This window comes from Juglans regia, chromosome 11, assembly GCF_001411555.2.
Source record: "Juglans regia cultivar Chandler chromosome 11, Walnut 2.0, whole genome shotgun sequence".
NCBI classification, from domain to species: Eukaryota; Viridiplantae; Streptophyta; class Magnoliopsida; order Fagales; family Juglandaceae; genus Juglans; species Juglans regia.
Genome location: NC_049911.1, coordinates 17345357 through 17372964, shown reverse-complemented (window position 1 = coordinate 17372964; position 27608 = coordinate 17345357). Strand labels below are relative to the sequence as shown.

The 27608-nt window shown below is 38.5% G+C and overlaps 1 protein-coding gene and 1 non-coding gene across 2 annotated transcripts; both read right to left on the bottom strand.

Annotated features, from left to right (window-relative positions):
- Nucleotides 1-122: 122 nt before the first annotated feature.
- On the bottom strand, nucleotides 123-10585 carry LOC108993625 (protein TRIGALACTOSYLDIACYLGLYCEROL 3, chloroplastic). Its single transcript, XM_018968604.2, has 10 exons — nucleotides 9919-10585; nucleotides 9094-9222; nucleotides 3661-3756; nucleotides 3447-3524; nucleotides 3299-3360; nucleotides 3083-3158; nucleotides 2376-2483; nucleotides 1027-1202; nucleotides 654-738; nucleotides 123-519 (listed from the first exon to the last, which is right to left on the bottom strand). The coding sequence occupies exons 1-10, from the start codon at nucleotides 10120-10122 to the stop codon at nucleotides 481-483; spliced, it is 1053 nt and encodes a 350-aa protein (XP_018824149.1). The 5' UTR covers nucleotides 10123-10585; the 3' UTR covers nucleotides 123-480.
- A 12944-nt stretch (nucleotides 10586-23529) lies between these two features.
- On the bottom strand, nucleotides 23530-23636 carry LOC118343916. Its single transcript, XR_004797703.1, has one exon. It is a non-coding gene; the product is annotated as a small nucleolar RNA R71 (small nucleolar RNA).
- Between the last annotated feature and the right edge of the window lie 3972 nt (nucleotides 23637-27608).

Sequence of the window (27608 nt, the reverse complement as noted above, 5' to 3'; positions counted from 1 at the left end):
TGATTTTCTTTACCTTATATAAATTTTTAATTGTTAGCCTTTTTGTTGTGTGTGTGTGTGTGTGTGTGAGAGAGAGAGAGAGAGAGAGAGAGAGTACAGACTATGTAATAATGCCTGCAGTCAGTGACCAACAACAATTGAGGTTAAGCGAGAGAATTAAACCTTTACTTTAAGAACACAAATCACTTTATGAATTCAGTTTTATGCTTAGCTATCTTTTCTATGAATCTCCTTTCTAAAAACAGACACCAGATTGTTGCTAAAGATGCAAAGGGCACGAATTATCTTAGAAGCCAGCCAAAAGTCCCATTGGGGAACTCAAATATTGCTGGCTATGAGAGAGAGAGTCTGCAGAGAAGGTAGGCAGAGGCAAAATATGCGTGCTCCGTCTGGACCTGGCTAATGCCTGGAAATTCTGCAGCCTCCTAATAAGAATCAATGACCATGTGTCGTCCAATGTATACTACCATAGGATTAGTTCTAATATCTTATTGGTCCATCCAAGCTTCCAGAGGCAAACTGAAAACACAATTAAAGATGTAAACCTTCTCAGAATCATCATGAAGTTCAACAACTTCCCAAACCAATAAAAACTTAAAATTTAAAATTTAAAAATACACTATTGATTATTTTGATTAAAAAGTTGTCATTACCTGTTTAACAATTGGATTTGTTGAAGTCGTAAATTCATTAGTCATTCCTTGCCAGACAACCTTCCCCTCATGGAGAAACAGTAACCTATATAGACAAACTTTTGATTAGTACTCTGCCAAATCGCTCTGCAACAAACAAAAAAAAAGAGATTTTTTTTTTTTTTCTTTTTGATTGGTACCGGGTGTCCAGGAACAGCGTCCCGACTAATCTCAGGGGTGCACAGGCCCTCGGCAAGGAGTTTCCCTCAAATGCACCTCGGATAATTCAAGAGGAAAATCTCCCAGTCCGATGGCTCCTAGTTAGCACCCAAGAGGATTTGAACCTTAGATTTGGGGAGAGCATAACAAAAAGAGATTTTGGACGAAAGATAACCTGTCAACTGCTCTTCTAATCGTACTGTGTTGGTGAGTAACAACAACATAGGAAGCTATCTTGCCAGGCATTCCCAGTGCATCCTCACCTTTCATGTGGACAGAGCGGATGAGATCTTCAACAACAGTGGATGCAATTGGATCAAGTCCAGCAGTTGGTTCATCGTACAAGAGCACCTGTCCATGGGTACAAATGAGATACATCAACTCACCATTTAGGATGCCCATTCTACAAGGTGTACATTTGTGGAGTTGTATGAAACTGATATAGTTTTGGCATATTTGCCAGTTAGATAGTCCCAAAAATCATAAAAAGTAATGAATCCCAGTAGCTAAACTGCATAAATGGAAACAAAAACCATAATTCTCTACCTGATTGGAAAATTAATTTTAAGAGGGTAGGGCATTATTGTTGAACTACGCATCATTTTCCCTCTATCCATTTCTTTCTGTCTATCCCCAAAAACTAACATTTACTTGGTATCAGAGAAACATTGATAGGCATTCGATAATCCCATTTTTGTTTTTTACTACTGTAGAAGAGTTTGGGAAATTTTGCTTTTTACCGCAGAGATTAGGGGTCTTAACAATATTGTTCAAGTCTCTAAAGTAATTATGCACCATGGGTCTAGAACTTGCAAGATAGGGTTCCACAAACAATAGGATCTTCACTACTTATTCCTGTGAATGTAATGGCAGGAACACATGCACATATGCAGAGAGATAAAAATGAAAAAATAAAATAAAAGCTTTAATGAACCGGTTAATTAAGCAGCAACCAATTGCAGTTATGCCATACAAATTAATAAATCATGAATTGAGTTGTATAGTGGATTGTTTGATGAATCGTCATATGGCCCCATCCCTTGCTCTTAGAACTGTGATCCTTCTTTTAAGAAGAGAAGTAGGATTGGGTAATTTAGTTCTCTTTATAGGAAAACAGAAGTATCAACTTTTTGGGACATAGCTCAACTTCTGGCTTAAAAACCCAGATGTGTACCAAACCTTGTGAGCAGCCTATTGTAAACACGGGTCTTGCTAATCAAGATCCAAAAGTAACATTATGTAGTCCTTTTTTAATATAAGGGTCAAGGTATGGTCCAGATTCATATAGACCACCACAATCTGAATTTGTCGACCATGTCAAGGAAAAACAGCTAGATATATCCTATGAGAAAGCCTCCAAATAGAGATATACTTTCACCTATAACTTTCAGCCACAAAAAATAAAGCAAAATAAAGTACTACATCAGAAAATACAGTATCATCAATTAAATAGTAATGCAGAAAGACCCAGAAACATAAAGTCAGGAGGAAACTACAACAGATCTATTCATTTCTTCAACATACCTCAGGATCTATTGATTCCTTTGTCGTATCAAAGATTAAAGATCGAGCTAGAGCAACTCGTTTCTTCATTCCACCAGACAACTCGGATGGTAACCGATCTTCAACTTGCTGAACAGCACTCAGTGAGATTTTGAATACATTTAAATCTGAAGTTTAGAAAACTTAAAAGCTGAAGGGAAGGGGAGTGAAGAGGGACTGGAGCCAGCAAGCATTGCTAGTTGTTGGTGTAATTAAGCATTCGCAGGAATTTGAAACAATTCAATGAATACAAGTTTCCACCAACTTGACAAGATAGGGAATCTTTAAGGTACATCAACAAAGCCATTCTACAGAAACGTAGATACAAAACTAGACAAAATGACAAGTAGATTTCTCAGTTTAGTACATGAAGTGAATTGACGTTATCTGATGGCCCTAATTCATTAAGCCTCAAATTCTTCCCAACTCTACATGACTATTTGAATGACGTGAAAAATGTAGATGTGGGAAATGAAAAGGTGACACAAAACTTGAGTGAAAATCATACGTGAAAAACTGCAAATATCATTGGCAACAGTCCAGTCCCCAAAAAACAAAAAAAAGAAGTGCCATGGGAATAATGTCAAAAGCTATAATTTGCGTACCTAGTTATGGTCAATTAAGCCAAATATTTGAATATTGAAAAGATCACCATGATCCAGTATACAGAAATTGACACATAAACATACCTTTAAGCCAACAGCAGCCAAGGTTTCTGTCACAAGCTCTGAAATTTTATCCTCAGACATGGTTGAGTTTTCGTACCTAAGCAATTAACAGAAATTAATCATTTCTGGCATTTTCAAGTTATTAGTAAATTAAATTCAGTATTATCTGTACAAAGTCCCAACGAGAAAAGTATAATAGGATACTATATTTCTGAAGATAGCTTGACTGTTTCTTACAAAAGGAAACCAACATTTTCACGGACAGTCATAGAATCAAAAAGTGCTGCACTCTGAAACACCTGTATGTAGTAAAACATAATTAAAATGGTCATCACATTAGAAAACCAAAATGACTAAGTTATATATAACTTAAATGAAACTTTACCAATCCAATTCGAAGGCCAGATATCTCCTCATCACTGATCAAACCAGCTCTTTTTCTACCTCGTATGTAAACCTCTCCCTGCTCATTAAACAGAGAGATGCAGTGTGACAGCACTCAAGGAGTAACAGATTCATATAATATCAAGCTTATTGAAAGTGTCAATCATAAGCCAGTTAAGCAAGGTTAGGAGCATATGAAAGATCCAATTATTTACCTTGTCCGGAGCAAGCAGTCCTGCAATAATTTTTAGAACAGTAGATTTCCCAGTGCCAGAAGGGCCAATTATTCCAACAGCTTCCCCATGTCTAATCTATATGAGGGAGGAAGGAAACAAAGAAACAGAAATTAATGCTACATAAAACGAGAAATTTAAATAAGAAAAGAAAAAGAAAATAAACGACCCTCAAACCAGAACGAATTGACCAAAGAATCCTTCACTAGTAAGGAGGCTTGGATACTCATACTCAAAATATATGTCGTATCATACTTGATACATATCCATACCAGATATGCTCAAATATGAGAGGATACGCATTAGATACATCATACATATCTATAAGGAAGAAAAAAATTTTAATTTTTATCATAAAAACGAGATTAAAAGGGAAGGATATATTATGGAAACAATTATGGGGGACTTAAATGTGTATTTTCAAATTTCCATGCATGTAAAACATGAATCATGGTTATTATCTTGTGACCTGTTGTTTTCTGTGTCTCTTTCAAATAAATAATTAGCAAAACATATATGTGTGTGTGTGATAATATTTTCCTGGGCATATATTTAAATTACTCACTCATATAATAATTAGCAATAAATCCTGCCAATTATCTCCTTAGATTTTTAGGAGGTATGTGGAAGAACCAGAAGCTTTATGGAAGTCGGTGATTGACTGTAAGTATGGAGGTATATGGGAGAGGTGGAGCACTAGGGAGGTACAAGGGGCGTATGGAGTGTAGCTTGGAGGCATATTAGATGAGGATGGGGGGTGTTTGCCCGTCATATGGTGTGCCGATAATGCCCTCAAGTACTCATTTCCTTTAGTCTTCAGGCTTGCAGGTGAGAAAGAAGCTTCAGTGGCGGAACTCATGGAGATATCTAGGGCCCTAGCTCAATGGAATGTTAGCTTTACTAGGGCGGCGCAAGATTGGGAAGTTGACAGCTTTGAGGACTTCTTTAGACTCTTGTTCTCTATAAAACCGAGTCATCAAAGATCAGACACGTTGTGGTGGGTACCTGCAGGTAAAGGTATATTCTCAGTTCGCTCTTTCTATAAGTCTCTCACACAATTTTTGAACAATCACTTTCCATAGAGAACGATTTGGAGAAATAAAGTGCCTCCCAAAGCGGAGTTTTTTTCTTGGAAAACTTCCCTAGGCAAGATCCTAACGATGAATAACTTACGGAAACACAGGGATTATAGTGAACTGGTGCTGTATGTGTAAAAACAGCGGTGAGACTGGCTTAGAGCTAGTGGACGATATATTCAAACGGTTAGAGCTAGCCTGGGTTATGCCTGCTATAGTGGTGCATTTTCACTAGTTGGAGAACTCTAGGTGGTATTCCACAAATCACAACTATATGGAAGATGGTACCTATTTGTATTCTGTGGTGGGTATGGCAGGAACGTAATGACCAGATGTTTGAGGACAAGGAGCGCACATTAGAGGAGCTTAGATTATTTTTTGTCAGAACTTTGCTCTTATGGGCCAAAGCTGTTGATTTTAATGGCCTTGATCTTCATGATTTTCTTGTTTCCATTTTCTCCTAGATAGGTGTTACCTCTTGTATACCATCTTGTGTACTTGAATTATGCCTATTCTTATTAATACAATCGTTTAATTATCAATAATAAAAAGTCTCTTATCTCCACAGCCCCTGCCTTCTTCGGAAAACACCCATGTGAGAGATAATATATCGTCGTTGCCTTGGCCGGCGAGTGGTTGCTCACCGTCGGCTCAGATATCATCGCCGAGCCCTGGTGATCTCACGAAGGGTTGTCCGGAGCTAGTCATCCCGCCGGCGAGAGATACACCTGTGCCTAAGGAGTATTACCCGTAAGAGAGAAATCCATTTTGCCGTAACCTAGGCTGGCAAGTGGCTCCCAGCGGCACAGAATAGACCAATGGACCCCGGCGTCTACGTTGAGGGTCGTTCGGCGTTGGTCACCCCTCCGGCGACTTGGTTTTCTTCTAGATCTGTTTTTGAGATCTGTTTTTGGTGTTTGTTCTGCCGCCACCCACCCTTACTGACGAGAGACACAGCACGATCGACACAGATAAAGCCGACTGACCCAGGCAACCTCGCTGAGGGCCTTCCGGCGTCGATCCACCCTCCGGCGACCTAGATCTCATTTTGTTGTCTCTCAGAGCACTTCGACAATCCTCCCGACGTATCCGTTGGTCGTGTCGTCGACACAGACTAAGTCGACGCTCTCTGGCGAGTCTTCTGGGAGTACTCCAGCGTCAAGCTTTGAGTTTGAAGCCATTGATCTTCACCAGTGGTCCTTAGCCGTGTATCTGTGTAGCAGATTTTTGATCTGGTCTCAATGTGATGATGAATGGCTGTTGAAGGAGGGGAGTTGGTCAGAATGGCTTCTTCTATGGTGTTAGCCATATAACTAAATCCTTTACTCTAGTGAAGGAGGGGCGTATGTTGGCCATTACTGAAAGGGGTCGAAGGGTGATTTCTAAGTTGGTTTTGGGTTTGACAACAGTGCAGTGGCTGGCTAAGGCCATGAAAGCTTGCACAAAGGATGAAAAACAAGATTTTTTCTCACTGCCCACCACTACTCAAATGCTCGAGGATGTTATATGGCGGTAGAAGAGTATGGTGGTGGTGGTAGGAAGAATTTTATTTTCATTCCTGAGGAGAGGTGCAGTGGTTAGAGAAGGATGGGGGAAGTGCTGTGTGACTTTTCCTTCGGCAAGAGAGGGAGCAACGGTTTGGAAGTACAAGGTGCTGCAGGATGTGGCTCTGCTAGGGAGTCGTGTAGCAGACATGTTGGTGGCATGTCAGCGAAGGAAAACTTGGAGGTGCACAAAGATCCTAGTACATCCTCAGTGGCGAGGCGATCCTATGTTGCAGCTCTAAAGATGGATTATGCTTCGGGAGTTCAAAGTGAAGTGAATCCGCAAATCACGTCTCAGGACCAGCTTGTTGAGATGCACAATTCCTTAAAAGGAGATGGAAACCCAACTTGTCGAGCTGAAGGCAGCGATAGCTTTCTTGTCTCCTAAAATAGACAGGCTTTCAGTTGGAGGCAACAGGATTGTAAGAAACAAGATAGGCCCAAATCATTTAAACTCAATTAAAGGAAAACGGAAGATCGGATTCGGCTCTGTCCCTATTTCTAGATCCATGAGAGTATGGTGGGTCAAAAGGAAATCCAGGTTGTTTGAAATAGGGTCTACATCAGGTATCGACGTAGAGACATCAGTAATGGAATGTCATTCGCCACATGTAACACAAGATAGACCGATAGTTGGTACTACACCCTTAGTCCCCGAAGCTCCCTCGTCAGAGTTGAAGGAAAGTAGTGTGCCAAAGTCTGAAGGAGATGTAGGAACCCCAGAGGTAAAGGGACTTGCTGTCACCCCAGAATCTCCAATGGGGACCATGATACCATTGGAGCGAACCAATGGAGTTGCTGGAGAACCAAAGGGTTTGGCATTGGTGCCTCGTGTAGATGAATGTCTAGAGTCGGGAGTGCAATTGGATATTGTGTCTGGGGATAACGTTGCTCCCCTAATGTCTCTTCCACCAATAGTGGACTAGATTTTGCCCAAAGTTAACGAGATTCAACAGTTTGTGAAAATTTCACATGGAGGATTTGAAGACCAATTCAATGAACTAATCATTGCAATTGAGGCAAGTCACAAGCTTGAAACCAAAAGTTTCAAGAAAAGCAGGGAGTTACAGCGTCTTTCTTGGGCAATCAACTACGACGCTAAGGGTGGTAACTCAACTAGAGGGAAGTTTAAAGGGAGGACATTGTGAAGACGGGGGGAATCAAGGGTTTGGGGTTGGGTGTTTGGGTAAAGTTTTAGTTCTACGAGAAACAATGGTTGGGGACCGGTCTAGTGTATTTTGGGTTGTTCTTTTCACGGGCTTTTTGGGTCATTGGGGGCTTTTTGGGTCATTTTGGGCAAGGTATTTTCTTGTATACATTCAATATACTTGGTTTCTCCTTTGATATATAATATTTTTTACTTATAAAAAAAAATTATCAATAAAAAGAAGATTTTTAGGATTTGATATAATAGGGTATCCGATTCGGAAGATATCCCTAACAATAGTAACAATAAGTAAACTTGAACATATTTGTACCATAAACTCAAACCCCCTCAACTTTGAAACCTTTAATGATCAACTTAAAAAAAATACAGGTGTCGAACTGAATAAAGCAATTAAACTAATCAAAATGATTGTAATGAATGGACGAACCAATCATTGCGATGACAACAACATATCCCCTTGCAAGTACACAAGATCTTGTCCCAAGAAAATTCTCAATATTGATCCCTTAAAATATTAAGACTATAAGATCCCAACATTTATAGAAAGCACCAGCAAATATTCAGTACCCCTTTATTCAATCGAATGAGGGAGAGAGTATTTTATCACAATATAGGTCGATCTTCTAACTTGTATTCCCAACTAAAAATGGACCAAGGTTATACAACCCAGGTAAAGTGGATGATCCCAGACCACCACAACCCAACACTACCTTCTCACCCAATTTTGGGTTCTGTAACCACCAAAAAACCATTGGAAACTGCTGCAATCCCCACTACTGCCATGAAGTCTTGAACCTCCACAATGGGTCAGGTTCCATGAAGTCTCGAGAATAGTTTATTATGCCTGAATACACTGCATATTTTCTATTCTTGAACCTGCCATGAATAGTTTATTTTCTGAGTACTTATCTTTATGTTTGCTCAAATGCTATCGAGAATAGATTCATAGGCCCAAGAATCTAGAGTTGGAGTCTTCGCTGAGAGGATGCTATTCAATAAGTGCTTGTAGTACAATAATGAATCTATGTTTATTTTTGTGATTGAAGACTAAGTTTAATATTGAGGTTTCTTTTTATGGGTTGTAACCATTGATTCATTTATCCAAAAATTTATTGTATAATGTATCTCTTCACCTGAGTATTTGAATCACTTTTTGTCTTTAGGTTTTTTTTCTGAGTATTTTTTGTCTTTATGTTTTAATTGCTCAAATGCTATCGAGGATATTTTCATAGGCCTGAGAATCTAGAGTCTTCATTGAGAGGATGCTATTCAATAAATGTTTGAGGCACAATAAACAATCTATCTCTAGCATGCTATTTTTGGGATTGAAGACTAAGTAGATGTCACCCGTATTTAGATGTCACCTTCAGGGTTAAAACAAACATTTAAAAGAAAAAGAAACAGAGACAACAATGGTTATCACATGATGCATACATCCAAAAATCCATGAGCTATCCAAAGATGTTCCACATAGAAAGAGCTATATATGTATAGACCTCTTAATTCATATAATATATATCCAGGCCCCAACACCAACTTCTTGCAGGTTGTTGAATATTTTTGGAAATGTGCACAAGAGATGCACTCTTAAGATAGATAACACGTAATAAAATAAATTAAAAATCACCTTGAAGCTCACACCTCTCAATATATCCTTCTCGCCAAATGACTTATAGACATCTTTGCACTCAACAAGAACATCAGAATCATCCTCAGGCTCCCGAACTGTGCTTAAACTCTCTGACTTAAACGAATCCTAGCAAGATAATCCATGTCAGGAAACAGTAAAGAGACAAAAGAAGAATCCAACATAAGTTTTATGAAGAGAAAAATGGATCAGTATGAAGTGAATTTGAGCATTTGAATCATAATATCGTACCAAGTCATCAATCTAACTAAGAACATTTTTGTTTTTTTTATAAGTAAAGTCCAACTAAGAACATAGGAAGCGAAAGAATATAAGCAAAAGAAATTTAAAGTTAAAATTCATTTGAATGCTAGATAGAGGAAGCAAAAGCTTATTAGTTTGAGCCAATACAAACTAATAAGAAACAATGCAACTAAATTTGACTGCAGCAGAAGTCAATAAATCGCAATTTGGATGATATCAGTTAAAATTAAAATCCAATCCAAAAACTGTTAGTGGATTTTGCCATAACTGAATGAACTGGTTATTAGCCATTAGATAGAGAATTACTACTGAGTGAAACAAGCAATAGATATCAGTATAAGCTACAAGAAAGATGGAAACTGTATGAAAATTTTAGTACACTGTCATATTTCCAAAGAAGAATATAGTTTTGTGAATGAAACCGCACGCGATTTTTCGCGATTGGAATTAACAAACCAGAGCAAATTTCTTTTGAATATGAACCTATTTTAAGAGACTACCACAAATCAATAAAATGCAACGCTTGCTACTAAACTGGGTATGTAAAATGAACAAAACTACATTGAATTTGGTGGTGGAGGATTCATCGCTTCCCAAATTTCGAGGAGGAGCCACGCAAGCACAAACAACCTTTCTCTGCTCCTTCATTCGCATAAAACAACACGAATTGATCCTCCCCGCACTCGAAACGGCAACTCTAGCCGACCGAGAAAAGCCACTTGTTGTGGTCAGAGGAAACGACGCCGAAACCGACTGCAGAACCATCCTTTTCCCCCCGAAAAGACTGGGTAATAAATACTGAATCTTTACAAATTTTTAAGCAGAGCCAGATTGAAAATCCAGCCAAAAAAAGACACCTCAGGAAGAAGATTTAGGTTATGCGGGGCGAGAATTTAGAGTTCGAAAAACCCTTTCGACGAAAACTCGGGAACTGGGTAATGGAACCATGTGATTTTGAAGCAGACCCCAATGATTTATTGTCCGAAAACCCCAATATACCGATTGAATCTCGGGACTTAGGGTGAACTCGACACGGATTTTCGAAGAGGGTGGTCGCTGAGAGGCCGGTTGGTAAAGTCCCGAGATTTTTGTCAAAGAAAGGAAATCGGCTTCCAGTTTTCATCTATACATTTCGGACCTTTTGAGTTTTGAGACGAAAGTATTCGGAAAAGAAAATTGCCCCAAAAGATTCTCGATTCAAAGTTTGATTTTTTATATCAAATTGACAAATTGAATACATAATGATAAGCACGTGAGGGCACTTTCATTATATAAAATGTGGCATATGAAAAAAACATTTCACACGGCACACCGAACTTGTCTTCACGGTGCGGAGCGGAGCGTCAGCACAAAACAATGGAAATATTGCCAAAAACAAAAACCAACCTTTGACGAACAAAGACGTACAGCCACTCAAAACAACTCCAGCCGAAAGTACTCTTCCATTTTGCCCACCTCCAGGGCGGATGGACCTTCCCCCTCTTGTGTCGGATTTGTCAATAGGAAAATGCTACGTTCGGAGCTCTTGCTCCAATTTTTTATTTTATTTTTATCTTTTTTACTTAATAATTAAAAAAATATTATTTAATAATATTATAAATTTATTTTAATATTTAAAAGTATTAAAAAAATAATATAAAAAAAAAACTTAAAATAGGGAGTGCCCCAAGTGCAGATGTTGACCCACCCTTGTCAATATTAGGTCACTCTAACAATTTTTTCTATTTTATTTTTCTTTTATAAAACATTATAATTTCTTTTTAGGATTTTTGGTAATGTTTATTTCTATTTAAGAATATTTCAAATAATTTATAAATAAAAATAAAATTTTTTATAAATAATAATAAATTATTTATAAATAATAATAAGATAGTGTAAGATAATCTAAGCTCCCAAACACAGCCGTCTCCACAATCGGCCACGCACCACTCTATAATCACCCTCTCATCTCCACCTTCTCCCTACTCCAATCTCGTCCCTCTTCAATGTGCACGTGGTTCTCATGTGTTGCCCGTGTCTCCGCCTTACCCTTCTGAAAATGTCAAACTTTCTTTAGCCTCATTCCACTCCACGTACTAGTGCCCAAGCTTAATCATGCCAATTTCACATCCCTACTGTACCTTGTATGAGCAATAGCTCGGATGTAGTTTTTGTTTCTTAATTCAAAACTGCTTCAAGCAGTTGGGCTACTTTTCTTCAAATAACAGCCTTCAATTTACATGATGCCACCTCATAAATTACACCGAACTCAACTTAGACTCATTCACATGAAAAAAAAAAAGGCAAACAAAAGAGATAGGAAACTGATATGTGCTTCATAGGAATTGAGATGTGCTTCCAGTTTCACCGTCGAGCAGAGTTCCACCACCAACAATCCACCTCAACCAGTCCACCACCACCAGTCTGACACCGAGTATCCGTTGCCCACCTCAGAAATTGCCCACCATCTCAGTCGTTCACTCACCCAGGCCGATTTCGCCCCACTAGTCCGTCGCCCACTACGCCCACATGAATAATTGCCCAGATATTATGGGGCGAAAGTACCCAGTTTCCAAAAACAAAACATGCACATGAGATTGGGTTGTGGTTTCCTCTTGCGCATTTGTGTCTCCTGGAAAGAGTGAATGCTTTAGATTTTTCCATGGCGTAGAGAGTAGATTTTAGTGATAATCCATGATGATGAAGGCCCTTGAGAAACTTTGATTTTCAAAATAATATGGAATCCAATGGTGAAGATTTGCTAACTACAATAATCTCTTTGATGAAGCTCCTTTCCCTCACGGCTATTGGTCTAGTTGTTGCCCACCCAAAAACCCATATAATCCCGAGAGCGACATTTAAGCTCCTCATCAAGCCTGTTTTTGCTATGTTCTTGCTGTGCCTAATCTTTACCGAACTTGGTGAAAGCACTACACTTGAGGACTTGGTGAAAGCACTACACTTAAACAAAGAGAAAACGAGTCTAAATTGACCATTTTTTTTTCTGTTCAGAGGAGGAGAGTGATGAGAAATAAAGGACCATTCTTATTTATGCGACAATATTTCTGGAAACTTTTTCTGTGCAACCAAACACCAAGTTAACGAAAGCAACGTCAGAATTCTAGTATATATTACAAATGAGTAGGGAAAAATCTAGAATTAAATATCGTGATAAAATCCAGAAAGGAAAAAATCCCTTTCCCTCTATTGTTTGAAAGGAAAATTCAAAAGCCAGAAGGCTTTGGTTCTTCTTATCATGTGAGGTGCGGTCACACCATCATAAAAATGAAATGCATATGTGGCAGAACATTATTGGCGGGCTGGTTTTAGTGGGTCATAAGCTCAACCGGTCAGAAGGTTTTCTCTTCTTAATTTTGTTTTTGAATTTATGCATAGGTGTTTAGAAGTTTGGTCTATTGGTGCTTTGGAGATGTTCAGCTCTTATAGCTCTTTCTCAAACTTGGTGGTGCTTTCTTTGGTTGGAAGATGGCTTTTGTTCATCTACATTTTCCTAGAATTCAAAAGGTGCAGAGTTTTGGATTTTTGACTTCCATTTTGAGATATGCAAGCTCAGTGCACCCTTTCATGAGATTTTTCTGTAATAAATGTCTCAAGCAATTCAGTCAGTGGAGTGATCAAACAATTTTCTTTGCAGCGGCCAACCATGGGACCATCCTTGTGTATTTCCTTGCAAAAAAAATATTAGGTGCAGTCTTTTGTTAGGGAAAAAATTTTAAACATAAACTTCACACTCCTGTACATTACTTAAAAATATATAATTTTACTTTTTTACCCTCTTCTCTTAATTCATGAAATATAAAATATGATAATAAAAAAATAAAATCACATATTTTAAATAATATACAGAAAATGTAAGACTTATGTATAACATGATTCTTTGTCAGGGAGGCCCTAAAGTGTTTCGCTAAAAGGATTGGACTTTCCATTTGCTTGGAATGAAATAGTTGAGAGAGGAACCCTAACTTGAGTGGTGCGAGTTAGGGCTTCTCAAACATCCCATGTTCAAGGGATCATGCCAGCAGCGGCTGCCTAAACATAACATTGTTGTCCTCATCATAGTCCTCTGAAGAATGGGGGACGTCATTCATGTGGTTTAAAGAAGAAATTAAGAGAAGGTTATTCTAGACCCCTCCCATTATCTGATTCTCGACCAATAGGAAATTAGGAATTAAAGATACTACTATGGCTTACTACAGAATAAGACTCTCAACATAAGGCCTGGGCCCATTACAGCTCAGCAACACATGACTAACATTTCCCTTCCTGCAAATGAACAAGGCAATTTATTAAGGTCCGATACGAACACAGGCCCATGGCCCACGACAAACACGCTTCCCTTTAGATTCACTTTCACTTCACTTTGACAAACCCTAGCCTTCTCTGTGCTGCCGTATAACAGATGTGTAGTTGATGATATGCTGGTTGTGACACACCCAATGAATTGACATCTATTACGTTTTGGATGGTTTCCTAGAGCCCCCAAGGCTCAATACATATAGTCTGGTGTCTAACAAAGTTGTCCCAGATATGGGTCTGACTAACTGAACATTAAACGTTCGTTTGGATCATCAACTCATCTCAACTCATTATTACAACTTTTTTTAAATTCTAACACAAAATATAATAAATAATTCAACTTTTTCAAATCTCAAAATAATAATAATATTAAAAAATAATATTCTAACAATATTTTATCATCTCAATTCAATTCAATTCAACTCAACTCACTTCAACATCCAAACTCAACCTAAAACAGTAAATGAAAGGAAAAGTACCCTAAAGGGCCCCCAAGCCCCTAACTCACTACAAGGATAGTCTGATTAAACAACAATGGACCTAACTTATAATGGAAAAAACAAAATAAGATGGAGTAGCCTGTGCCCAACAAATGTATAAACCCAAATTAATTATACGGGCCTTGTACTCGCTCTTGGACTGTGAAAAACTCTCCCCCTAAGAGCACGTTGCCCACAAGGTACGGGTATTGCATCATCACTCACTGCTGGGTGGTCCAATAACATCATCATTGGATGAGTTAAGGCTTGGTTTGGATGTTGAAGTGAATTGAGTTAAGTTGATTTGAGATGATAAAATATTGTTAAAATATTATTTTAATATTATTATTATTTTGAGATTTGAAAAAGTTGAATTGTTTATTATATTTTGTGTTGAAATTTAAAAAAGTTGTAATGATGAGTTGAGATGAATTGATGATCCAGATCCAAACGAAGTCTGTATCTTAAATGATTTGCATGCAGTCACAATCCCAACCTTCCCAATTGTTGAGGCTCGTCACCCCTTAAGGTGTTCTGGTGCAGAAACTAAAAGAAGTACATCCTCAACAGTACGAATAGTTGTCGGATGAAGGTCTAGGTGCAGCAATAGAATGGGTTGAACAATGGATTGAACAATGAAGACTGTCCTTGAAGTTTAAGTAGCTCATCATGCATTTGATCCATGATGGAGCTTAGGAATTCCTGACAATCTTAATTCCTGCCTTAGTCTGCTTGAGATGCTACTAATTACCTCTGGAGTAAATATTTTTAGAATATCATCAAACATGACAGGCCTAAAAGGCCTCCCACTCTCAAGAGTAGCTATATCTTTCTCTAAGCTCAAACCATTTGGCATGTTAATTTCAGCAATGAATTTTGGTTGACTAAGAATATTGAGGTAATAGTGATTGTCAAATCTAGCTGGGGCCATAAAATAAAGCGGTGCAAGCTCGTTGCCCGTCCCTGGTTCTGGGCATACGAACCGTTGAATTCTTCTAAAAGTTGAGTGTCTCTACTAGCGGTCAGAATGTACAGTGCGTAACAGTATGTATCGGCCAATAGAAACTGATAACAGTTAAATTGAATGTTGTGTAATCATTTAGCTTTTTTTGATATAATGTACAATGTGTGAAAAATGTTTTATGAGAAATGAATTTTTTTTTAAAGAAAACATCACCTTGTAATGTTTTCAAAATAAATTTATGTAAAGTATGTAGAGTTATGATAAATGCATGAATGAAAACTTATATTAGTATATTTTTACAGTATGAAGTAATGCTTACTAAGTATTCGACTCATTTTGTTTTCTAATGTATGTCCCTCCCCCTCCCAAGAACAAAATGAGGACGGAGAATTAGGACAAACATGACCCAAAAAAAAGTTGACAGGAGCCTAGGCACATTTTATGTAATGTTTGAATTCATATTTTGTAAAATGACTTTGTGATTTAATTTAATGATTTCCGCTGTAAAATGTCTTTAAAATTTGCAAATCAGGTTTTAGTTTTAAACATATAACCTTTTTTATCTTGGGAAGGAAAGGAAAAAGTTTTAAAAAAGTTTAACAATTCTAATCTCATTTTCTAAAATTATTTATTAAAGTCACACCACAAGAAAGGGCATCACACGCATTTACGTAGTTCAACATAAAAGCCTATATTTATGGAAGGTTTAGGAGAAAATCCATGTATGGAGATTTTTATAGTCCATCATGACCTCATGTATATCTTAGTTAGGGCAGTAATCAAGCAGAGCTAAGCTGGTATTTGGCTTGCCGAGCTCGGCTTGGCTAAAAAACTCGAGCTCGAGCTTGAGATTTTTATTTAACATTTGTTCTAGCTCGACTCAATAAGCTAAACTCCTAATTTGAGTTCAAGCTTGAGGCTTGGCTCGAGTTTATTTATTTATTTATTTATAATAAGATTTAATAATTAATAAATTAGATAAATAAATAAAAAATTAATATTGAATTTGTACAACTAACAAGTAGAATCTCTATTGAATTATAAGATTTTAAAAATTTATAAATAATTTATATGTTACTAGTTGATATTTACCCATAATAACAATATATTATATGCCTACAAAAATTATTAATACATGCACATAATATGATAACATATATCTATTTCATATATGGTTCCCACAAACTAGTATATGAAATTATTAAATCTTATCGATTAATTATTGTACAAATTATAAAATATAGCTATGAAACATATTCTATAAATAGGCATAAGTAAGGAAGTTACATATTATATATTTAATTATAAAAGTGCTATGCTTATATTATTAGCTAATACTTATATATATATATACATATGTGCATGTATATATTTGTCAATATATGAATGAGCGGGCCTCAACGAATCTTAGTCGAGTCGAGTCGAGTTTAGTCAGGTATGTGTCATTTACTTATCGAGCGGGTATCTACTTTCACGTTCGAGTTTTTTTTCATGAGTCGAGTTCAATTCAATTTAACCAAGCGAGTATCGAGCGGACTATCAAATAAACTGGTTTATTTACAACCCTAATCTTAGTATAATGGAGGTTGAAGAAGACCGTTTTTCCTTTTAGCAAGAGGATGAAGAAGCCGATGTTAGCTAAAGGAAGAAGATGATGTTTGTGTGTAGAGACATCTCCTTTTTACTAGGCTTCTCAAGAGTGGTTGATCCCTTGTCAACTTTATGTCCCTTTCACCTTTCCCCTTAACGTGTCTAACATAACTTCATTTGCTTTTACCTCCTTTAGCTTTTGTTTTTTCCTTCCTTCTCCTTCTAGTGATCCTTTCCTAGTGGGTTTGGCTTGGTTCATTTTATCCTTAACATAAGGAGTTTGGCAATCACTTCTTTTCCAAGGCCAATAATAGAAGGAAGCTCATGAATTTATGGTCTCGATTAAGCAGAACACTAATGTAAAAGAATATGCGGCCAAATTCATTGAGCTAGCGAGATTTTCTTATTACCCCATTTTGGATGAGGAGATTAAGTAGGTAAATTCTCGTATGGGTTGTGGAGGGCCGAATGGACCCTCGCAAAGAGTGGGTCGAGCCCACAACCATGGGAGCTAGTGGATTAGAAGATAGAAGCCCGCAAACATCAATCAGGGGTCAATGGCCATTGCACACCAACGTCGAATTCAAATCCGCAAGTCATCAATCACTAATTAATGACGTAATAGAAAAAATAGTCTCCCACATGACACACGCCCATAATACTCACCCAGGGTATTAACTTCCTTCAAGATAATAGCCAACCAAGAATCCTAAAAATTTGTGATCCAATAGGGAACAGAGGAAATCATGCCATCAAGCAAGACCCCATCCTCGTGCGGCCATCTCATATAAATAGAGGTCAAGAGACAAGTCTCATGTAACTTCTGAACCCCATTCATTCGAAATACTCTCCAGAATACATACTGACTTAGGCACTAGAAGTGTCCCTAGACACACCAACCCCTTTTACCTTCTGATTGCAGGTTACCAGAAGATGTTGTCAGTGCTATGAAATACGTTTGCAACAGGTTGCACCATCCTGTTAGGGACAAGGTAGCATGCCTATAAATTAAAGAATTCACCAAGTTGGAAGACGTTGCAACGATAGCTTAAAGGGAGATTCGTAGTGTCTTGAGACTACTGAGTCTACGGACAGAACTAATGAAGTGAGACATTCTGCAAGATTTACACCCTAAGAAAATGAATACTTACTATGAAGAACTTAAGGTAGAAGAAAAAAACTCTGCATTTCCAAGGTTGGGAACTAGATGCTCAAAGTTCGGCAAACCTCATGTGTCGGGAAAGTTGCATGGGTAGTGATATGAACTAATTGCTATCTCATTCGAAGAATAATTACTAACAAACCTTGATATTCAATTTATACTTATTGGATTAAACTTGGATTAATACTTGGCAAGGGAATTAGAGAAGTCAAATTAGAGGAATTATTAGACATTGCCATATATCATAGAGGAATTGGAATATTACACCATAAGCAAGCTAAACTAAAAGGTGTGAATATATCAGAGAGGGTAAGAGTAGTGTCTTAGAAAATAGATCTATGAGCTTCATAGTTCTCATTCTTTATGATTATTAAGATAGATTAGCCACAAAAGGTGTGAATATTGGTAATGTTCAATTTTGAGGATTTGATTCGTATAAGGAGGGAAGATGTATTACTGTAAGGGTATTGCTACCTTGTTGTCTAGCGATGACCACTAGGCTTGCCCTCTAGGCCAAATTAATGCTACTTTTTTCATTTTTTTTATTTTTCTTTTCCACATTTTTTTAACTATCTTTAAATATTTTTAAAAAACAAAAAAATACACCAATACATTAATAGTCATTTCTTTAACCATTAAACAAATACAAAATAAAAAAATTTAAATAAATGAGGGGGCAAAATCATAGGGGCATACTATCATTTTCCTTACTATAAACATAAAACTTACTATAAAAACCCTTAGATATAATTAGGCTCATAAAAATAAAATTAGGATTTAACAAGATGAAAATAATGAATTAGGATACAAGCTATATCAGGATTAAAAATCCTAACAATCAGACTATAAGATGCAAAGTTTGGATAGTGACCGACACTTGGCTGAGAATTTGCCATGTCAAGCATGAGGGCATCAAACCACAAACGTTTGAACATTATGCCAGCTTGTCGTTTGAGCGTTGACCCATGGTGTAAGGGGTTTTCCCCCCCTCTATCTCAGCGAGCCTAAGAAGGTCAACTAAGGGGAAAAGAGGCCCAACCCAAAACAAGTAGACTCTTCGGCCCAGCCCACGGGTAGACTCCCTTGGACGCGACTTCCATGAGGGAACGTACTGCAGTGGGATGGGACTCATCGACCTAGAGACCCTCGAACAGTGTCTAGCCCTTGAGTACCTATTCACGTTCTAGGCAGAAAGTAAGGTGGACCCTCGATCTTACGACATGGAAGGTATCGACGGACTACCAAGGATGCCAGTGGGGTGAGGCAAATTGGGGAACCACGCCACATTAATGGCACTACTATCCGAGCTACATGCCACATTAATGACGTCTTCGCAGCACGTTGCATTAAAAGACTCTGACAAAAGGAAAAGTACGAAGGACATAGACTCCATGGGGGTGGACATGATCTGTCCCCCCAGACTTATGGTATAAATAACAACTTCTAGATACGAGAAACTCTCTCTAATTCCTAGACTCTTTTATTTATTTACAAACATCTAAGAGATTTTACTGACTTTGGCATCGGAGACTCCCCCAAATGATATGAACCCATGGGAATGAAATCTCTTGAACCCACAATCAATTTGAAAACTCCCCAAGAAAGCCAAAATCAAGTCAATGGATGGAGAATCTAGACCCATTGAAAACTCGTTTCAAGAACCTAGATTATATTAAAACCTAGACCCGTTGAAAAACCTGTCTCAAGAACTCAGATTATAAGGAGGAACGTCACAAATGTTGTGATTTACCTTCGATAAGTTCAAAAGTTCAATCAAGAACAAGAGGAGTAAACTCAACTCACAATGAATAAATTCATCAAATTTCATAAAGTTCTTAAAATGAGGCTATTAAGAGTATTTAAACAAAAATCTAATTAAAAACCTAACCAAAATAATACCCTTTCTTCCAAAAATACCCCTGGATGAATAGTGTCACGGCTATAGTACCTATTTAAACCCTAGTTCTTAAAATGTAACTTTCCAAATAAGCCATTGGCCAAAATACAAGACCTTCCTAAAAATCTTAATTCATAAGAAATAAGACATATGTGGGTCGCATCCTCAAACCCAATTACTCTAGACTAATTCCTATAATTAATAAAATAAACCCCTTTTAATTAAATAAGCAAATCCAAGGCCTTCAGCCACATAAACATAATAATAGGCCCTAATTTATGTTGCACTCTTCCAGAACTTGTATCAATGGATGATCACTGGATCTCTTTCTCTCAAGCTCATCTTGAATATTCGGCTCTTGCTAAACTCATCCTAAGTGGATTGCACCAATCTTTGCATTGCTTCCTTGCACATCTTAGCTCTCGATATTGTGATTGCCCCATCTGAAACTTGCACCGGATCTTTAAGACTTGGTCCACCTTGGTGTCCATCACTCCCCGTCCCCTAGGCCACCCTCTCACAGTTGCCTTCTTCTCTATTTTTGCAGGCCCAATTCTGAAGAGCTGAGTTGATGGAACCTGGCCCAAAGACATACGAAACATGATGTTACACGTCGAGATAGATCTTGCATGTACTTTGTATGCCTGCGACAATCCGTTCCAGATAACTCAGAAGAACACAGAGAAAGCCATGGAGGCAAGGCTAAAAACCATGGAGGAATGGATGACGAACCTGACTGACGAGGTGCAAACACTTTGCAAAGAAAACAAGGAGCTCAGAAAGCCTTAATGAGTGCAGGACAAGGAGGCAGATCCTAGCGATAGCGAGCACATGGGGTCCAGGAACGTAGGAGCTGGGGCAAATAGGGAGAAAGAGAGAAAGAACATGTTGGACAAGCTCTGCAATCTCAAAAGAAAGTACGAAGAGATTGCACGGAAGGTGGGCACGTCGTCATCGGTGGACCAGCTACTCATGAGCATTGGTCTACCCTTCACGAAGAAGGTGATGGCCGTGCCCCTACCACCAAATTCAGGGTCCCAACCATGGAGATGTATGATAGAGGGAGGGACCCCCTCGAGCACTAGGAAACCTTCAGGGCTCACATGGCATTGCATGGCTTCCTAGGTGAGGTAGCATGCAGGGCGTTCCTGCTGACCCTAAAAGGTCTAGTGCGAGTATAGTTTGGGTCTCTGGCGCCCAGATCCGTAGATAGCTTTGGCGAGTTGGCCCAAATTTTTCTGACCCAGTTCATGTCGAGTCGAAGAAGGTGGTGCCCAGCAGCCTACCTCCTCACCATCAAACAGGGAGAGGATGAGAGCCTGAAGTCCTACCTCTCCCGGTTCAACAAGGAATGCATGACCACTGACGACCATGACATGAAAATAACCCTGGCGGTGCTTCTGGGTGGGGTCTAGCCACGATCCTAGTTCATGGCCGAGCTGGCAAGAAGGACTCGTAGATGCTGCGTGAGTTCATGGATGATGAGTGTACGAAAGTGCACTCTAAATACCATATTATTGGACTAAAATGCTAAAATATAAATAGAAATCATAGAAATTAATGTGTATTCTTGAATTGAATTTTTATTTACTTTGGGATACTCTCTAGAATATTTTTATGTTTAATTTCAGAGTTTATAAAAGAGCAAGTCAAAGCCCTGTCAAATTCAAAGGAGGACTTTCAAGTGGACAAGATGTTGGAACAAGCTAATAAATTTCAATGAGTGTAGAAATATTCAAACAAGGATAATGATGGGGTTTGAAAGCAATTTGGATAAAAAAGCAATCACAAAAGGAAACCGCAAGGAGTCCAAGTCCGAAATTCGCTTGGAGCCAGACTGGACATACTTTAGTATTTTGATCGTAACTCTGCACTCACATATCGGATTGATACGATTCTTGATGCATTGGAAATCTATCTGAAAGGGATACAAGTTTGTCTGCTATAAAGATTTCTAAATTCAAGCTCCTAAAGCATGTACGTGGCTGACAAATTGAGTCTTAAAACTTAGGCCATTTTTTATGCAAAAATCATGAAGACATTAGGGTTTCTATCCTACCCTATATAAGCATATCACGAGTACGAAATTAAATGTTTTTAAAAAGGAGATGACTCAGTTCTGAAGAGAGGAGAAAAATACTATTTTTATTTATTTTCAGTTTTTCCATGGAGAACTCAATCTTGGGTAAAGCCTAGGGCAGAAAATGATTAGTGACAATACTTTGACTCTATTTCAATTCATAGATTAAACTTTATTGTTTAAGATTCTAGGATTCAATTCTCTATTTGTTTTGGATATTATAAGTTTGAGATAATTATATTAAATCTTGGTATGGTTTGATTTTGTTGAGCCATATGATTATGAATATATGATTGTGACTTAAACAGGCGTTTCATGCATAGTTTTGAATTTTGTACCGTACCGGCCTCAATTTCGGCCCGTACCGGCCGATATTTCGGCTAGTGTTTGTTTTTTTTTGTTTTTCCAAACTACAAGCTTATTTTTTAACCCTCAATTCAGACTAGACTATTTATAATTTATATATATGTATTTATATATAATTTATTTATATATCGACTATTCCGAAATGTTATCCCGAAACGCTATCTTGAAACGATATCGGTACAGAAATATTTCGTTCCAGTGCCTTGACCGGTACAGCGTCCGGTACGGTATTCAAAACATTGGACTTTCATGCCATTGATGTGATCTTTTGCTACATTATTGTTTGAGAACATAGTGTCATCTTTAGATCTGATATTCATTTTTATATATGAAAACTGTGGTTTGTAAAGGGAGAATAGATTCTAAAATTAAATTTGAGAAAGTAAATGAATATAATGTCATATCTTCCAATTAGGAATTTAGTGCTATAATTCTTAATTGTGTATATAGTTTGGATTGAAAAAGTCAGAATATTGGATCCGGTTGATGGAAGCCCAAAGCTTTACTTGTCTTCTTATCTGTGCCCTAATCTCATTTTAATTATGTGCTTTAGGTAGAATTTTTAGATTCGTGTCATATTATAATTTGATCTTTTCTTTCAGGTTTGGGACTTGTTGTATTTCTTCCGACTCTCTATGAATCGACTCCCTGAACTATACTATGCTTACTAGTTTGGGCGTAATCAAATTTTGGCGCCGTTGCTAGGAAACGGTGGAAAAATTGATACAAATAATTTATTTCAGCAGTTTGTAAAGGCGATAACTTAGTTCTCTCTTTTAGCTTGCTGCATTATTTTTTTTCTTTCTTTTTGTAGCATTTTTAGTTTTTCGTATTATTTTTTTACCTTGTATGCACAGATATAGAGACACCTTGGGTAGATTTGCTTATAGGTCTGTGCTAGAATCAAAATCAAATTTTCAAATCCTTTATTTTCAAATCAATCTAGTTCAGAAGAAATAAGTGAGAACGAAGATCCACCCACTAGAACTATTCAGGATTACTTCCACCCTACACGCACAGCCACACCATCATGCATTTTGTTTCCAGCCGACACTCATCAACTTGATTTTAAAACAGGGATGATACAACTACTTTCCACCTTTTATGATTTTGAGAATGAAAATCTTTATTTACACATTAGAGAGTTTGAGGAAGTAGTTGCGACTTTCCATAATCATAATGCTACAGATAAATGTTGTGAGATTTAAGTTCTTTTCTTTCTCTTTGAAGGATAGAGCAAATAGCTGGTTATACTCACTAAGTCCACGATCCATAGGATCATGGAGTGAGATGGCACAGGTATTCCTTAACAAATATTTTCCCCACAATAAGACCAATGCTTTGAAAAGACAGATCTCCACCTTTGCACAAAAGGATAATGAGACTTTATATCAGGCTTGGGAGAGGTTTAAGGAGTTGTTGAGTATGTGTTATTACCATGGATATCAGAACTGGCACTTAGTTATTTCTATGAGGGACTTACACCTAGAGAGCGCCAATTCATAAAGATGACATGTAATGGTGAATTTTTTAAGAAAAATCCAGATGAGGCTATTGAATATCTCAATGAGCTTGTTGAAAAAGTTCACACTTGGACCGGACCTAGTGCTACTGAGAGTACAAATAGGTCACGGCCTGCTGGAAATCCAAATGGTAGAGGAATTTACCATCTTAGGGAAGATGATAACCTAAAAGCAAAAGTTGGGATGCTTACGAGGGAGTTAGAGGTATTAAAGACTAAGTATTTAAAGCCAACACACATGGCCACTCATGTAGAGTCACCGTGTTTTGTGTGTGGTGGGGTAGATCACTTAACTCAAGAGTGCTCCACATTTATTGAAATGAGGGGAATGTATGAGGAACAATGTAATGCCTTAGGTATGTACAAGAAGCCTTTTGCACCTTTCTCAGATACCTACAATCTGGGGTGGCGTAATCACCCTAATTTCAGCTGGAAATTTGAAAATCAGCAACCTGCATAGCCACCAAGAGCTTACCCTGCACCGTATCATGCATCTTCTTCTTTTAGGAACCCCTTAGAAAATACTTTACATGTTTTTATTGAGGCACATGGTAAAACTAATCAAAAGGTTGAATATTTGATTACTCAGGTTGTTGAAGAAAACAAGGAGATAAAAAGTCATGTATCCAAAATGATGAGTTCTTTGAATGTGAATGAACTTAGCAAGTTCCCTTCTCAAGCTCAATCCACACCCCAAGGTCAACATATGGCACAAGAAAATTTGAAAGATGTCAATGTCATTATGACACAAAGTGCTAAATCCTTACAAATCCCAATAATTAATCAAAGGATGTTGAAGAGGAATAAAGCAATGATAGTGCTGAGTTGCCTAAGGAAGCCAAGGTAATCAAAAGCCCAGTTAAGGTACCATTTCCTCAAAATTTAAAATTTGGTATGCGAACTTTGGATTCTAGCAATGAAATCTTGGAGAATCTTAGGCAGGTAAAGATCAATATTCCTCTTTTTCATGTTATTAAACAAGTTCTGACTTATGCAAAAGTTCTCAAGGATTTGTGTATAGTTAAGAGGAAGTACCATGTTAAGAAGCTGACATTTCTAACAGAGCAAGTTAGTGCTCTTACTGAGCAGCAAATTCCTCCTAAGTACAAGGATTCAAGTTGTCTTTGTAAATTTGATGCCTTATTCTATTTATTTGAGCTATGGTTGGGAGAAATCAAACCAACTACAATGGTATTGCAATTGGCTGACCGTTCAATGAAAGTACTACAGGGTGTAGTGGAGGATGTTTTGATTCAAATTGACAAATTTTATTATCCTGCTGATTTCTTAATCGTGGACACTACTTCTGTTGTTGATTCAAATTTTAAAATCTCCTTAATCTTCGGTAGACATTTTATCGCTACTGCTAATGTCCTTATTAATTGCAGAAATGGTCTAAAAAGCTCTCTTTTGGGAATATGACTCTAGAGGTAAATATTTTTCATATTGAAAAACAACCAAAAGATGATGATGAGTGCCACCACATGTATATGATTGATGCACTCATAGACAAGGGAGTTCACACAACTTATGATTCTGATCCCCTGAATATTTTCATGTTAATTCTGAGTTTGATACTATTTTTTATGAAACTCAGGATTATGGCACATGGGCTTGGCAACCGAAATTTGAGAAGTTGCCTAAGAAAAGTGAAAAACAGATTCCTTCAAGTTTGGAAGCACAAAGAGTTGAATTGAAACGCTTTCCTAAAGGTTTAAAACATACCTTCCTTCGTCTAGGTGATACTTTTCTTGTTATTGTCTCATATGAATTTTCTGAATCTCAAGGTGAGCAGTTAATTTGAACCTTAAATGAGCATAAGTCAGCCATAGGTTGGAGCATTGCAGATATCAGAGGTCTTAACCCTTAATCTATTCTCATAAAATTAATTTAGAAGAAGGAATTAGCTCTCGTAGAGACCCTTAACGCAAACTTAATCCCACCATGAAAGAAGTGGTAAAAAATGAAGTGTTAAAACTGTTAGATGCAGAAATTATATATCTTATTGCTGACAGTAAATGGGTTAGTCCTACATAGATTGTCCCCAAGAAGTCAGGCCGACAACTTCACCAATGCTAATGACACTCTTCAAGCCCTAACGGAGTAAAAAAGGAGCTGGAGCAAGAGAAGAGGAAGGCGAGGGCCTCGGCTAGGGCTAAGGCCCACGAGAAGCTGGAGAAGAGTTCCCAAGACAATAGGAGGGAGGAAGCTCTGATGAAGGGACTGGGACCTCGATTCGATCGACCCACATTTACCATCCACTAGGATGACGCCTTCGCCGCCAGCGAAGACGATGACAGAGGTATTGTCCGCCATTATTGCATATACCACATGTCCACCTTGCACAACACCAAATATTGCTTCTCCCAATAAGGGAGATGGATGGGAGCATGTGGAGCAGACGAGGTAGCATTATCCCCTTGCCCGGAGACTGGAGCAGTAAAGGAGGGGGAAAATCGAGGGAAATGAGTGTGGACTGAGTCAACTGGCACAGAAGGGAAGAAATCGCTCAGCAATGACCACTAGCACGAGGGCCACAGCAAAATCGCCCTTGCTCACCACCACGGGGGGACCCTTACTAGAGGAAATCTGGACCAAATCGGGACATGCCAGGCGAGCTCAGTACCACAAGGTATACTCGGCAGAGTACCATCCTGCTCAGCACCGAAGGGGCAAGCTAACCTTGGTCATCTCCTTCGTGGAGGCTAACGAGGAGGGGGTCTTGTACCCATACGATGATGCATTGGTGGTGACTATGTTGGTCGCCAACTTCACCACTCGGAGAATTCTTATTAACAACGGGAGCTCTACAAACATCCTGTTCTAGGAAGCCTTCACTAGGATGGGAATAGATGTTGCTTGGCTGCATCTAGCCCCCATGCTAATGAAGGGCTTCTCTGGGAGTTTGGTTCTTCCTGTGCGAACAATCACGCTGTCAGTCCTTGCAGGCAGCGCCCCCGTCATGGCTTCAATCATGGTCGACTTCCTAGTGGTAAGAACTCCGTTGTCGTACAACACCATCATTTGAAGGCCACCCTCAACATCTTGCGGGTTGTCATGTCGACCTACCACCTCAAGATGAAATTTTTGACTTCTTATGGAGTGGGAGAAATCCGAGGCGAACAGGTCCTAGCAAATGAATGCTACGTCCAGGAGCTGAAGTAGAAGGATGGTGGGGTTACCTCAGACGTCACGTCTTAGAGAGCCCTGACAGGCCTTAGTCTATGACTAGCCATGCCTGGCTAGTGGGGGGAGTGGGAAGGTGCATAGCTCTAGAGGCAGAGACAGAACTAGCAAGAGCTCCCCGATTGTAAATACTTGTTTTCTAATGAAAGGCATGATTTTACAAGACAATGCAACATATCCACTTCGAACTTTCGCGCTATCAATAAAACACTGACAAGGCGATCTACAATTAACAAAATCTAGAATGGAAAAATCATCATCAAGCCAATGCCTACATTCCTTGCGATGTCAACAGGCATGAGTGGGTCTAATCTCAAACTGACCGAACAACGTACCTCCCTTGAGATCAAGGGGAGAAAGCTAGGTCAAAGGCCGCCATACCCCTTCTACGATGGAGAGCGGGTCCTCCCCCCCTGTGACATCGCTATCTAAATAAGTTACCTCCCCCCTGGGGTACCAAAATGATGAGTACGCCAAAGGATTCTTCATCCTTCCTACAGCGGAGTGTGGGCCAGCCCTCAGTGGCCGGAAAACAAGTACTTACCTTCCTTACGAGCGTCAACAGGAGGGAGTGGGTCTACTTAAGGGAAGAGTAAGGTCGAAGGCTACTCTACTCTTCCTGTGATCAAAAACAACCTCGATCCCGCAACGAAGAGGGCTCTCAGTTCAAAATGCCTTTTTCGGACCAAGGCCAGGCCATTCCCCCTCC